We start from the raw sequence: 15,038 nt of genomic DNA on the forward strand, positions 1-15,038 counted from the left end.
GTAATTTGGAGTAGTTCCAGGCAGCACAAGTCCCCATGGAGGAAGCTCTGCTGTCAGCCTGGACATGTGTGCTTGAAGGCGTGTTGTGATATTTTCTTTGTGTTCTAACAAATAAAGCTTGCCTGGCGATCAGAGTGTGGAGCAAGTCACTAGAGGTCGGACAGTGGTGGCACACACTTTAATCCCAGCACTTGGGATCTCAAGCCTTTTATCCCAGCACTTGAAAGAAAGAATAGAAAGTGATATGGCTGGGATGAAAGAGGAAGTGATATGGCAAGGTGGAGATGGAGCTCAGCCCCTTTCAGGCTGAGGAGTTGGTGAAGTAAGAAGTGGCTGTGCCTTGCCCCTTTGTCTCTCTGATCTTTTAGCATTTACCTCTATATCTGACTTCAGGTTTTTATTATTAAGACCAATTAGAATTCGTGCTACATGTGACATCCAAACGTTTGGCAAGAATTTCCACATAAAACCTGAGAAGCTTAAAAAAAGGATTCTAAACACACAAAAACGGAGTCAAATGAAGATTCTTGGTAACCGTCTATTCTCAGGTAGGCTGTGTTTGCTGGCAGGGAGCAGAGGTGTTACTCCTTTAGGAGATGACTTTCTCTTAATTCAGCTTTAGTGGCAAAAACTTCATGGTTTTTTTTTTTTTTTTTTTTTTTTTTGAGACAGAGTTTCACTGTGTAATAGTCCTGGCTGTCCTGGAACTCATTCTATTGACCAGGCTGACCTGGAACTCACAGAGATCTCCCGAGTGCTGGGATTAAAGGCATGCAGAGCCCTGATACCAAACACTTAAAGGGAGTTTATGAGATGTGGGTGGCACACTCTCAGTAGCAGCATGGACCCAAAAACTTCTCAAGAGTTGGAGTGCTAAATACGACTTTCACAGCTTTAGTCTTAGCCACGCCAGCTTAGTATCTTAAATGCTCATGTGGTCAGAAAAAGATAGATATATGCAGTAAAGACAGATTAAAAAACAACAAAAAAACCCCTCTAAGCTGGTTATAGTGTGTTTAAAAGTATACATAGGCTTGAGAGAGTAAATGGAAGCTATAGACAGTCATAAGAAAGAGTTTCAAATAATACAGTAAAGTCCTTAAAATGAGAGTAAAGTAATATTTTTAAAAAAGCCGCATAAAGATGGAAAATACACAGTGTCTGGATATTGTATGTTATTGTGTTGTCTTTGAATTGTTTGACAGCTGAATAAAGAACAATAGCTGCTAAGGGACATTTGATTATAAATGTTGCTGGGCTGGGCATTGGTCCGAACCCCTTTAATTCCAGCACTTGAGAGGCAGAGGCAGGATCTCTGTGAGTTTAGGGCCAGCCTGGTCTACAGACTGAGTTTCAGAACAGTCAGTGCTGTTATATAGAGAAACCTTGTCTGAAAAAACCAAAAAGAAAAAAAAATGAATGTTGCTGAATTAATCCAGACTATATAGTTTGAAAATGCTTTGACTTCAGAATTTAAGTCAAAAGATATGTTACTTTGGAGAAGAATTTATGCTTTTATTTTCACTGGAAATGAGACGCTGTGGATTCATTCTTTTTTAAGAAAAGTCAGATTTAGCCAGGCTGTGGTGACGCACGCCTTTAATACCAGCATTTGGGTGGCAAGGCATATGATACTCTCTGTGAGTTTCGGGCTAGCTTGGGCTACAAAGTGAGTCCCAGGACATTTAGGACTGTTACACAGAGAAATCCTGTCTCAGATATGATGGAGGAAGACCCCTGAAAAGTCTCCAATGGGAACAGATGGCCCAGATGATCCAACATTTCAGAGCACCTGTGTTTCAGTTTCCTCTGAGTTATGCATCCAGAAAGGCTTTAAGGCTGCTAGCTGAGATGATCCAGCCTCACAGACTACTCCAGTCAGGACTTGACCATAATTCTAAATTTTCTGAGGGTCCTCATAAGATTAACAGCACCCCCAATCAGCAGGAAGTAGCCTAGAAAACTATGCCCACATTCCCAAAAATGGGCTATGGATGTTTGTCTTTGTTTAGGACATTTGGTTACAAATTGTTATTGGTCATAGTCAATCTTCTAAAAGAAGGAGGGATATGATATAGAAATGATGGGGGAAAAGGGTAGATTATTAAATCTACTTTAATCCAAAAAAACAACTGTTAATCTTATATATTTTACATCAGTATGGATTTTAGTTTATTGATATAAATTTAAAGTTAATTTTGTTAAGCTGTATGTATATTACTATTCTTCTTTAGGGTATTATGTTTATATAGCTCATTTAAAAATATATTTAATTAAGAAATATAGATTAATAGTCATCTATAATAGCAAACTTACAATCATGTTAGGTATGTTTTCAAGGTAATACAGGTATATATTTCAGACGGCAAGGCAATCTTCAAATACTTCAAAGACATACAGATTATAGCATTTAAATGTTTTAAGAACTTAGACTTTCTCAACAGTGATACACATCTACTTCTGGAAGAACCAATTACTTCAAAGAGGATGATGGGCATAGAAGAAACTCCATGTGGAGTTTGCTTTCTTTATGGCAAAGCTAGCTATGTGGGCAAAGAAAGTACCCTTGCCTCAACTGCTGACTGTATACTGTCCAAATTGGACAAGCAGGATAAAAAACAAAGTGACTGCAGAACTTTGCCAAGACAAGGTGGGACAGTCCTTCAAAAATCCTGCTTCACAGATAAGTCTGTCAGATATGCTAGGCCTGTAGGCTGAAACTGGATGTTCCAGTGTTAGAGAGGAACTTTGGGTGACTGTCCAGGCAGCTTGAGGTCCTTGTCATTAGGTAACATTTCACCGTTCTGGAGTCTTTGATGGAGTTGAGGACTATATAGTTATAATACAAAGTAAATTAGAGACAAAACTTTAGACTCACCAAGATAATAGTGAAGTATTTTCTCTTAATTTTGCCAAATGCAAATGGATTAGATATTGTTGCTGTAATTTTTTTTTCTTTTTCTTTTTGGTTTTTCGAGACCAGGCTGGCCTTGAACTCACAGATATCCTCCTGCCTCTGCCTCCAGAGTGCTGAGATTAAAGGCGTGTGCCACCACCACCTGACTTGTTACTGTAATTCTTACTTGATAACTATTTTTGTGTCACTATATTAAGGTTAAAAACCTTCCTTTTTAGTTAGACAAAAAGGGGGAAATGCTGTGGGATAATGCCGTTGTATACTGTAAAGATTTGTCATTGGAAATGGTTTAATAAAACGCTGATTGAGCCGGGCGGTGGTGCCGCACGCCTTTAATCCCGGCACCCGGGAGGCAGAACCAGGCGGATCTCTGTGACTTCGAGGCCAGCCTGGGCTACCAAGTGAGTTCCAGGAAAGGCGCAAAGCTACACAGAGAAACCCTGTCTCGAAAAACCAAAAAAAAAAAAAAAAAAAACCAAGACACTGATTGGCCAGTAGCCAGACAGTAATTATAGGCAGGGTGACCAGACTAGGATAATTCTGGGAAGAGGAAAGACAGAGTCAGGAGTCGGCAGCCAGGCAAAGAGGAAGCAAGATGAGGAGAAAAGGTACCAAGCCACGTGGCTAAACATAGATAAGAATTATTGGTTAATTTAAGTATAAGAGCTAGTCAGTAATAATGATGAACTACCAACTGAGCATTTATAAGTAATATAAAGCCTCTGAGTCAATTATTTAGGAAGCTCTGCTGGGTATTTGGGAACAGGCAGGTGGGAGAGATTCTAGGGCTGAGCCTAATCACAGCTAGAGCAGGTTTTTCCAGTAAATAATACAATCTCTGGGTTCAGAGTGTGGTATTTGAGCATATATTAGACCTCAAAGCCTGTCTCCACAGTGACACACTTCCTCCAATGAAAGTACACTTGCTTGAACAAGGCCACACCTCCTAATACAGCCATTCCCTTTATGGATCATTTATTTTCAAACTACCACAGGTACCAAGAGGAAACGAGATGGAAAGGGCCATGAACAAGAGACAGTGGCACATGACCTGAAACTGGATGACATGCTCGATCGTACCTTAGAGGATGGTGCTAAGCAGTACAATCTGACAGCAATCAATGTACGGAACATCCTGCACGTGAGTAGCCGTGGGCAGCTATGTAGTCAGCCCAGAATCTTCCCGGCGAGTACAAATAAGTAGACCTATAAGTCCCTTGACTCCTGGTATTCGAATTAGCAATTTTGTCGGTTAAGTGTGACAAAATGTCTTATATCTAAGGATAGCCTTCTCTTTGCTCTCAGCACAAGTGAGAAGTCTGAACAGGTGTTGAGAAGATGAACTACCTGTACTTCCTTCCACTGGTTTGATCAATAAGATTCCTAGTCAGCAAAGCATCCATAGTAGTTAGTAGTGTTTTGTATATTATGTGTGAAGACTGCCTTTGAGAGCTAGCAGAGTATTTGCTTAGCACGCACAACTGGCAAGGTTAAAAAAAAAAAATAATGCCTTTGATACATAGTTCTCCTCCAACTCTGACCTGGGCCTGCAGATTTTCTGTCCCTGTAGCAGGTAATGAACAGGGCCATTTACCGCAACATTGTTTCAAGGCTTGCTTCTGCCTTCTTTATCTTGAGTTGCTTTGCTTGAGCTCAGTTTGAGGATCTAGCTTCTGTTTATCTTCCACAAAGGTCTAGTGGCAATTCCATAGAGATGAATATTGTCCAGATGACAAATCTCTTGGCGTAAGTGGGCTTTCTCTCCCTCCTCCAGGAAGTCATCACAAACGAACATGTTGTAGCCATGATGAAAGCTGCCATCAGTGAGACAGAAGACATGCCATTGTTTGTGAGTAGCCCCTTGTCACTCTTTCCAGTCGTGGGGACTTTCCAACGTGGGAGGTCCTGTCGGAGTTTGCAAGGAACTTGGCAAGTCTCAGACTGGAAAATTCACATGGTGATTTTTATTGACTACTTTCTTCCTGTATCTCCCTTCTTAGGAGCCTAAGATGACGCGCTCTAAGCTGAAGGAAGTGGTAGAGAAAGGAGTGGTATGTGTTCTGATCTCTTTATCTTGGGAAACAGAATCCCGTTCTCCTGTTCTCAGTTATTCATAGAGAAGAAATTCCTGAACAGTTTTGGTCTGGGTTTGCCTTTTGAAAGAATTATGTGTTGGGGGCTGGAGAGATGGCTCAGAGGTTAAGAGCACTGGCTGTTCTTCCAGAGGTCCTGAGTTCATTTCCCAGCAACCACATCGTGGCTCAAAACCATCTGTAATGAGATCTGGCTCCCTCTTCTGGCCTGCAGGCAGAACACTGTATACATAATAAATAAATAAATAAATAAATAAATAAATAAATAAATAAATAAATAAATAAATAAATAAACAAACAAATAAATAAACAAATAAGTAGATAAATAAATAAATAAAGGCAGAGCAATGCACACATAACAAATAAATAAACAAATTAAATAAATAAATAAATAAATAAATAAAGGAAGGCAGAGCACTGCATACATAATAAATAAATAAATAAATAAATCTTAAAGAAAAAAAAGAATTATGTGTGGACAGGGACTCTTAGCTCAGTGTGAGAATGCTTACCTAAAATACGTGGGATTATAAGTGTGAGCCACCCTGCCTAGTTTTTCATGCTGTGCCCTGGCATGAATCAAGGACAACCAAGTCACATCCGGGTTAGTGCTTTTTTCTTTCTCTCTGTGTAGCTTTGCCATTGCTGTTGCTACTGGTGGTGGTGGTGGAGGGTTGGTTGCGGCAGGGTCCCACGCTGTGACCCAGGCTGGCCTGGAACTTACTGTGTAGCCCAGGTTCCTCTGAGCTTTTGGCACTCTTCCTCTCTCAGTCCTGCAAGTGAGGCATTATAAACCCCACCAATATTTGAGGATAGTGTGTTCCATGACAGCTGACACCTGTAGACCACTGTAGCTACTTACTGAGTCGATAGGACTTCCTGATTATCAGGAAAAGGAAAAGCAGTTACATGTTATTCCTGACGTTCTTTTTGATAGGTCATTCCAACTTGGAATATCTCACCAATTAAGAAAGCCAATGAAATTAAGGTAAACTTAGAAGATGTCATTGTTACTCTTTTCCCAAAATACTTCAGTTTTGAAACCTAACTACTTCCTCTGTACACATTAATTATAGACATGCCTTTTTTTGTTTTTTTTTTCCTTTTTTTATTACAGGTTTGATATTTTCCATTCTGTTACACCTAACCTTGCACCTCATGGAGTCATACAAACCCTGCCTGTGTTGTTTGATTTGACTGCACATTAGATTCACAGAATTCTCCCCCGGCCCCTAGTATCTTCACTTTGTTTTCCAAATTGTGTGCTTTGTGCTTCGTCTCCCTCCCTCCCTCTCTGCCTCTCTCCCTCCCTTCTTCCCATCTGTCCTCTGCTGCTGCTGGAACCCAGAACCTTATGCATGGCGAGCATGCATTCTGCCTCTGAGCTTCCAGTTCTCCCGCCCTGTGCCGTTTCTCTCTCTTTGTTATTTTATATTGACTTACTTGTTTTGACTTACTTGTTTTGTGTGCGGGTGGTGGGAGCCCCTGCCATAGCCTGTGGGAACTGGTTCTCTCCTTCTGCCTTACCGGTCCTAAGGATTGAACTTGGTCATTGAGCTTGTGTCTCTGGCTGCTGAGCCGCGCCCCCTCCCCGCCATCTTTTGTGTTTCTATTAAAGCAGCCTCCACAGTTTGTGGATATTCACCTTGAAGAAGATGATTCCTCAGATGAAGAGTACCAGCCAGATGAAGAAGAGGAAGATGAGACTGCTGAAGAGGTTAGTGAGTGCTCTTGTGAATGAAGAGGAAAATTGAGCTTGATAAGGATGGGCTTATTTAGTGACTTAGTATTGCTACCCATTCTATAGAGATGATGGAGACATGGTTCTCTTTTCTAATAAATCCTTTGCTGTGAGGTGTTTTTCTGCTCTTCAAACCCCCTACATATTCAGCTTACATTATGAAATGTAACACATACAACACAAGGATATGCTATGATCTCAGCACTTGGGAAATGGAGATAGGAGGGTCAGGAGTTCAGGTTTATCTTCAGCTACACAGTATATTGTAGACCCTGTATTAGAAACCAGCAGACAAGTGTACCCCCACCCCGATGTCTTGATAGTTATTTGCTGTTTTCTTTATAGTTCTGTCACCTAAATATACACCTCTATATACTATGGTTTCATTTTTTTGTTTATGAACTTTATCACTTTTTCAATTTTATTTTCGTTTTGAGAAAAGGTCTCAATATGTAGCCCTGACTGGCCTGGAGTCCCCTAGGTAGATTAGGCTAGCCTCAAACTCATAGAGATCCTCCTGCTTCTGCCACCTGAGTGCTGGGGATGAAGCTGTTTGCCACCATGCTTGGTTACTAACGCTTTTCAAAAGCGTCTTCTTTTTCTCCTTCTTTTTTTGTTAATGCCTTATGCTTTGACAGTTTATAATGAAGATGAGGCTACATAATTATTTTACATACTACATACTTGTGTATGTATGTATGTCCGTGTATATCTGTGTGTGGGGTGTGTCGTTTGTGTGTGCATGGCACCGTTTGCTGTGGAGCTCAGAGGACGTGTGGTCAGAGTTGACTCTTCCCTTCCACCATGTAAGTCATGTGGTCAGGCCTGGTCACACACACCTAGTCATCTGCTGGCCACCCTTGCAGCCCAAGTCCCAAGGGATGGCATTTCATGATTTATTCTGTGTGACAGTCGTGCTCTGGACTGAGGTGGGGCACACCCATGAGCGTGCACTGCGTTTGTTTTAGAGCTTATTGGAAAGTGATGTTGAAAGCACTGCTTCGTCTCCACGTGGAGTGAAGAGATCCAGACTGCGAGCGTCTTCTGAAGTGGCTGAGACCGACGAGGAGAGTGGCGTGTTGTCAGAGGTAACCCAGCGTCAGACAAGAGAGACCTGGACATATGTGTGAGCAGTAGTGGCTTCTCTTACGAGTAGCTGATTTACCAGTGGTAATTGTGGGTTGCCACCTTTTCAAGTCCCTTGAGAGAATGAACAGCTGAGGGATGACTGAGACCTAGTCATGGTCCAAGAGGTTTTCTGAGTTCTCACTAAGGGTCCAATGTATGCAACCCATGTTTAAGTACTGTCTTTAAAGCCAAGCAGTTTTCTGTTTCTCTCACTGAATCAGATGAGACCTAGTTAGATCCGTGTGTTGAAATGGCCATTCACCTGTCTACATCTAGAAAAGAGGACAATGGCCACCTTAACTGCATGCGAAGACCTACCTTCCCTCTCTTCCTCTCTTTGTAACACAGTGTCCTTTTTAATCAGGTTGAGAAAGTCACCACACCTGCTGTGAGGCACATCAGTGCTGAAGTAGTGCCCATGGGGCCCCCACCGCCTCCAAAACCGAAGCAGACCAGGGATAGTGCTTTCATGGAGAAGTTAAATGCAGTAGATGAGGAGCTGGCTTCTAGTCCTGTCTGCATGGATTCTTTCCAGGTGAGCATCGGGACTGTGAATTGCTGAGAAAAGAACTTAGGGGTTTTCATTTCAGACTCTCAGATGTGGGGCTGGGACTGACCGATTAAATGTCTATAGAGTGGTCACACCTCTGTTTGTATTTGATTTCTTCCTTAGATTGTTCTGGTTTTTCTTAAGTAAAAATGGCAGTGTTTTTGTTTTTATTTTTTCTTTATTATTATTATTATTATTTATTAATATTTGTTTGGGTTTTTGAAACAATGTCTGTCTGTGTAGTGCTTTCTGTCCTGGAACTTACTCTGTAGACCAAGCTGGCCTCAAACTCAGAGATCCACCTGCCTCTGCCTCCAAGTGCCTGGATTAAAGGCGTTCATGACCCAGCTTGGTTGGTTTTTTTCATTTTTAGAGACAGAGCGTTACTGTGTAGTCCTTGAAGGCCTGCAACTTGCTATGTAAGCCTGGCTGGCCATAAACATAAATCAGTCCTCATGCCTTAGCTTCCTAGAATGCTAGGATTATGGATATACACTACCATGCCTGATAGAGAATGGCACTTTCTGACAAAGGAGTAAATTGTGGGACAGTTTAATTGGGAAGATAAGATGGACATAGTGGCACATGCCTTTAATCCCAGCACTAAAACCAAAAAGAAAAAGAAAAGCTGATGTGAAGATAAACCTAGAATATTTGGAAATGTTTGGAAACTACTGTTTGATAAATGACTTTCAGTGATACTCAATTAAAATTTTTTTTAAAATTCTGATGTTGTAGAGTTAGCTGTTAGGAAGAATGATGTCAAGGGTGATGGTGCACACCTTTAATCCCAGCACTCGGGAGGCAGAGGCAGGCAGATGTCTGAGTTGCAGGCCAGCCTGGTCTACAGAGTGAGTTCCAGGACAGCCAGGACTACACAGGGAAACCCCACCTTGAAAACAAAACAAACACTGGTTGCTCTTCCAAAGGACCCAGGTTCAATTCTCAGAAGTCACAAAGCCACATGGTAGTTCACAACTGCCTAAGATTCCAGGTCAGGGGCCCCACACCCTCTTTTGGCCTGTGGGCAATGCACATAAGTGTTAAATATCGTGCGGGCAAAATTACCCATACATATAAAGTAAGTCAATAAATTGAGGGCTAACAAAAGGGTTCAACAAATAGAAGTAATTGGCAACCAAGTCTGACCATCTGATTTCCTTTCCCAGAGTCTACATGGTGGAACGAGACTCCTATAGTTATTCTCTGACTGCCACATGCCCCTCAGCATGTGAACAAGCACACATAATATATCAATGCTCTAAAAATTTATTTGCTGAGCTGGCGGTGGTGGCGCACGCCTTTAATCTCAGCACTTGGAAGGAAGAGCCAGGCAGATCTCTGAGAGTTCAAGGCTAGTCTGGTCTACAGAGTGAGAGCCAGGACAGGCACCAAAACTACACAGAGAAACCTTATCTCAAAAAACAAAAAACAAACAACAACAACAACAAAATAAACAAACAAACAAAAGTCTTTGCTGGGCATGGAGCTACATTCCTTTAATGCCAGAACTGGAAAGGAGGCAAAGACAGGTAGATTTCTGTGAATTTGAGGCCAGCCTGACCTGCATGATGACTTCCAGGCCAGCCGAGGCTATGTCTTAAGACTGTCTTAAGACTAAAAAACAAGAAGAAAAAACTCCAGAAAACCTCAACAGTGTAATCACAATGCCTATCATCCACTTAGGGAAGTTGGGGTGGGAAACAAGCTGAAGACCAGCCTGAGTTGGTGAGACTATGACTCACAAAACTAAGTATAGGACACCGAAGATGTTGATGCTATCCAGACAGTCTGCCATCTCAGGAGAATGTACTAGGGAAAGCCAACAAGGAAATTCTAATTGAAAGTAATACCCACCCACCCCCTTTTTTTTTAATTGAAACAGGTTAGTCACAGGTAGGTCTCTTTGGGTTCAAGACCAGCCTGGTCTAGATAATGAGTTCAAGACCAGCCTGGTCTAGATAATGAGTTCTAGACCAACAAGGGGGAAATATTGAGACCTTGTCTAAAAGAGTAAGTTAGGGCTGGAGAGATGGCTCAGAGGTCAAGAGCACTGACTGCTCTTCCAGAGTTCAATTTCCAGCAACCACATGGTGGCTCACAACCATCTGTAATGAGATCTGGTGCCCTCTTCTGGCCTGCAGTCATAGACGCTCTATACATAATAAATAAATAAATCTTAAAAAAAAAAAGAGTAAGTTAACAGGATCATGTTTGATGCATTTCAGAGATGCAGGGATGATTCAGTATATACAAATTAATAAATAAAAGCCATTTGATGGTGTACTACACCTTTAATCCCAGCACTGGAGAGACAGAGGCATGTGGATCTCTGTGAGTTTGAGGCCAGCCTGGTCTACAAAGTGAGTTCCTGGACAGTTACACAGAGAAACCCTGTCTTTAGAAACATAGATAGATAGATAGATAGATAGATAGATAGATAGATAGATAGATAGATAGATATAGTGTATGATGTAAATTAACATAAAGATAGAAAGCACATGATCATATCAAATGGATGAGGAAAGTGCCTTTGAAAAAAATCTTACGGGTTAGCTCAGTGGTAGAGTGCTTGCCTAGCAAGTGCAAGGCCCTGGGTTCGGTCCTCAGCACTGAAAAATAAAAAAAAGAAGAAGAAATCTTACATCTCTTGGTGAGAACAATATGAAGGAAGTACATTTCAGCATGTGTGGAAGACTTGTCCCCAACATCATGCTAAATACAGAAAACTAGAAGAACTAGAAAGAACTAATGTCTGTTGTAGAGGGTGGAGCTGGTGCATTTGGAAGCATTATTTTCACCTACTGGATGCTGTTTCTTTGTACTTTGGCCAGCCCATGGAGGACAGTCTCATTGCATTCCGAACTCGGTCTAAGATGCCCCTGAAAGATGTTCCTCTGGGCCAACTAGAAGCTGAACTTCAGGCTCCAGATATCACCCCGGATATGTATGACCCGAATACAGCTGATGATGAGGACTGGAAGGTGTGGCTGGGGGGCCTCCTAAATGATGACGTGGAGGACGAGGGTGAGTGGTTCTGTTGGCAGTTACCAGCCACTCGGTTCCACTGCGTCTTTTGGTGTGGGGGAAACAGGGTTACAGATAGAAGCTTCAATAATGGGTTTGTGGCTAGACGTGTGAGCTCAGACTTGTCGTTTCAGGTGTTTGGGAGGTGAGACAGGAAGATGCTGGAAGACACGAGGCTAGCCTGGGGAACATAGTGACACTTGTCTTAAACAAAAGGAAGAGATTGTAGAGGCCAAAGTCATACAGCTCAGTGGAGAACATGAACTTAGCATTTAGGAGGCAGCTGCATTCCATTTCTAGCCCCCCAAAATCAAAGGGACAAAGAGTAAAAACTAAAAAGGAATCGTGCCAGTGAAGAAAGTTTCTTGTTTTTCTTTGTTTGTACATCCGAATCAACACAGGATTTCTATGACTTCAGAGGGTAGATTCAGCAGGGTAAGGAGTCTGCCACCAAGCTGATGACCTGAGTGCAATCCCCAGAATCCACATGGGGGAGGAGACAGCTCAGTCCCATAAATTGACCTCTGACCCTGTGTGTGTTCATCACACACATACAGACACATAGAAATCCATAATAGTTAACAATTTCAAACAACGGGATGAGGTGAGGATTTCCCTATGAGCAAGTAAACCATTCTGTAGTGGTGATAACCAGCTGGGTTTCCTGATTCCATTTAACTCTAGAACTGTCTACTTAGAAATAGCATCACAACCTACTAGTTTTGAGGGCTCGGTTCCCATGTCTGCTCCTGCTTTAGGTACCAGTCACAAACCTCAGGATGCTTGGGTTGGAATAATTTGTTTGAGTTGAACGAGAACTCAGAGGATCTTGTCTGTGGTTTAGTATGAAGGAAGCTTCAGACACACAGATGAAGAGATGCAAAGGGAGATGCAGGGGAAGATGTTCATGTTCTCTCTGAGCATAGGCCTTCCAGGACCAAAGGTGTTCAGCTGTCTGGAAAATCTCAACCATACCCATACCCTGTTTGGTTTTTTGGAAACTGTTGTGTAGCATGAGTCTAAAAGATTGGTGTGGAAACCCAGCCAGGCTTGTCAGTTGAGGTTGGTGGCTTTCTGTACAACATTTCTTTCCTACTATATGACCCAAGACCTCAAGGTGTTTCTTATGACTAAGGTGGGTCAGAGAATTTCTTATGATCAGCTAATGGCCAGAGAAGAATGTAGGTTTTATGACCTGGGCTTGGTGAGAGAGGCTTGGGACTGTCGTAGAATACCAAATATTTATCATAACCTCAGAGGTATTTTCGGATTCATTTAATTCATATTTAGATGGTCATTATGTGAATCTAGTCGTTAGTATTCCCTCTCTTGTTTTGGGGACTATTTTAAGTGGTAAGGATCCTTTCATGTTACATAGGGACACAATTTGTGTGTGTCCACGGGTGTGTAGAGGGCAGAGGTCACTGAATAGGCTGATCAGGTCTCTGCCTCTGCAATTCTGGGCTTACATTTGTACCTCCACTTCCAGCTTCTTTACTTGTATTGTGGGGTTCAAATGCACTTCTCCATGCTTGTATGGCAAGCGCATTACTGAACATAAATAGAAAACTGTATATACAATTTCCCTTGTTACTGAAGGAATTGACACTCATCCTGAGGTCAGCTGCCACAGATCTGGGACATCAGGAAGCATGTAGTGGAACTAAGGCAGTGCCAGGGTCTCTTCTATTAGTGTTGGGCCTCTCCATTCCTTCTCTACTTTATCCTTTGTCATTTACCTTCATTCTCATCCTTGTATTTTTGACATGACTAGAAATCCATGATTTCTTCTTGCATTGTCAATATATCAGAAGAACTTTCCCCTAGAAGCTAATATTTGAAAAGTCCGGGGAAAGCACTCAGAATGGTTGGATCTGTCGTGGTATGTGGCTTGGACACGGACACTCCTTCAGCATATTGTCCTGGGGTTGTAGTACCTCACATAGAGCCCTTTACATAGCAGTGGGGTGAGCTATGCACAGACCCAGAAGATATTTTACAGTAAGTGGGATGAGGGTATTGATCAAATCAAAGTTTTCATAAAGCAGAATCAGTAAGTGAGTAAGTACAGCTAGGAATAGAAGGGCCTGAACAAAAGAAATGGATAAGTCCTAAGTGCTTGGATGTATATTACTACAACACTGTTAATCATATTGTACAGGCTCCAGGGCCTTTAAGTCCCTCTCTTTTTCCCTCCTTTCTTTCATCCTTCCTTTCCCCGCTGTGCATCAAGCAAGTCCTTATTTGTTTTCCTGAAGGCTAGGATTAAAGGTTTGCACCACCACACGCATCCATCCATCCACGGGAAACGTCATACACATAAAAAGAAAAGCATACAACAGTTTTTCTTTGGAGACGAGATCTTCCTGTATAGCCCTACTGAGACGTCTCAGATGGCAGAAGTGCTTTCTGTAGAGGCCTGAGAAGCTGCGTTTGATTCCCAGCACTTGTGTGAAGGAGAGCACTGACTTTAGTTGTCCTCTGGCCTGTGCATGTGCAGTGTGCACCTGTGTACCCACACACACACAGTAGTGACACAATTCAAACCAAGAAAAAGCAAAGCTTGCTTTTAAAATATTACAAACTTTAAAAAAGTATTACAGATTTTTTAAACAGTGTAAAACAAACAAACAAGCAAACGTAGAAAACCACCCAAAATTTAAAAGGCTTGGCATGGTGGCTGATACCTTTTTTTTTTTTTTTTGGTCGTTTGTGACAAGGTTTCTCTGTGTTGCTTTGTGCCTTGGCTGATACCTTTGAACTCAGTGTTCTGGAGGTAGAGGCAAGAGGATCTCTGTGAGTTCAAGGATAGCCTGTTCTCCAAAGAGTGTCCCATACCAACAGGTCTACATAGTGATGTGTATGAATGTTTTGCCTGCATGTATATATGTATACTACATTTGTGTGGGGCCCAAGGAGGTCAGAAGAAGGTATTGGATCCCCTGGAACTGGAGGTATTGATGGTTGTAAGACACATCTGGATGCGGGGACCTGAAGCCCTCCTTTTCAAGAGCAACATGTACTCTTAACTCGCAGCCATCTCCCCAATCCTCCCATATTCCCAAAACTAGATTGCATTTCCCATGAGAGCTCTGTGGGTGAGATGCCCGGCTCATCAGAGGCAGGGGGCCTGCCTTGGGGACCTAACAGAGTCCTTTCCTAATTGGGGAATTTGTCTCCTTTGTTTTCCCACTATATCATAAAACGTTCCTTTGGGGCCATTGGGATGACTTGTGAGTAAAGGTACTTGTAATCCTGGCCACCTGAGTTTCATCTCCAGAACACACATGGTGGAAGGAGAGAACCATCTTCTGCAGACTGTCCACAGATTTTGACACGTGTGTGCTGTGCTATGTTGGCACCCCCACACATAAGTACACACACACATACCTAACATTTGAACAGCAGAAGGAAAGCAGTGTTGTTTCTGTGAGGCACACTGATGGTTGTGTGACGACTGAAGTGAGTCATGGGGAAGACTTCTCTGCTTGTTGACACTGAAGGTTGTTTGGAGGAGAGAAGGGAGCCTGGCTCAGAGGAGAAAGTAGGTACGACAACAAGTCAGCTATGCAAAGTGATACC

At 42.2% G+C, this 15,038-nt stretch overlaps 1 protein-coding gene across 12 annotated transcripts in view; it reads left to right on the top strand.

Moving 5' to 3' along the window:
- LOC128106216 (GON-4-like protein) overlaps positions 1–15,038 on the top strand; it is a 125,959-nt gene that overhangs the window by 9,537 nt on the left and 101,384 nt on the right. The window contains exons 1-9 of one of the 12 annotated variants that reach the window (XM_052731567.1): positions 420–548; positions 3,913–4,058; positions 4,692–4,766; positions 4,918–4,968; positions 5,948–5,998; positions 6,629–6,727; positions 7,720–7,839; positions 8,244–8,414; positions 11,264–11,456. The exons of 9 other annotated variants lie outside the window; for them this stretch is intronic. In XM_052731567.1, the coding sequence (XP_052587527.1) occupies positions 518–548; positions 3,913–4,058; positions 4,692–4,766; positions 4,918–4,968; positions 5,948–5,998; positions 6,629–6,727; positions 7,720–7,839; positions 8,244–8,414; positions 11,264–11,456 (937 nt within the window). In that variant the 5' untranslated portion in view covers positions 420–517. Of the gene's footprint in view, positions 1–419; positions 549–3,912; positions 4,059–4,691; positions 4,767–4,917; positions 4,969–5,947; positions 5,999–6,628; positions 6,728–7,719; positions 7,840–8,243; positions 8,415–11,263; positions 11,457–15,038 lie in introns of those variants that run through there. 2 more of the 12 variants (XM_052731564.1, XM_052731565.1) reach the window with 2 other exon arrangements.

Source organism: Peromyscus californicus, unplaced genomic scaffold (genome assembly GCF_007827085.1).
Source record: "Peromyscus californicus insignis strain IS unplaced genomic scaffold, ASM782708v3 Scaffold_9__1_contigs__length_137607984, whole genome shotgun sequence".
Lineage (NCBI taxonomy): Eukaryota > Metazoa > Chordata > Mammalia > Rodentia > Cricetidae > Peromyscus > Peromyscus californicus.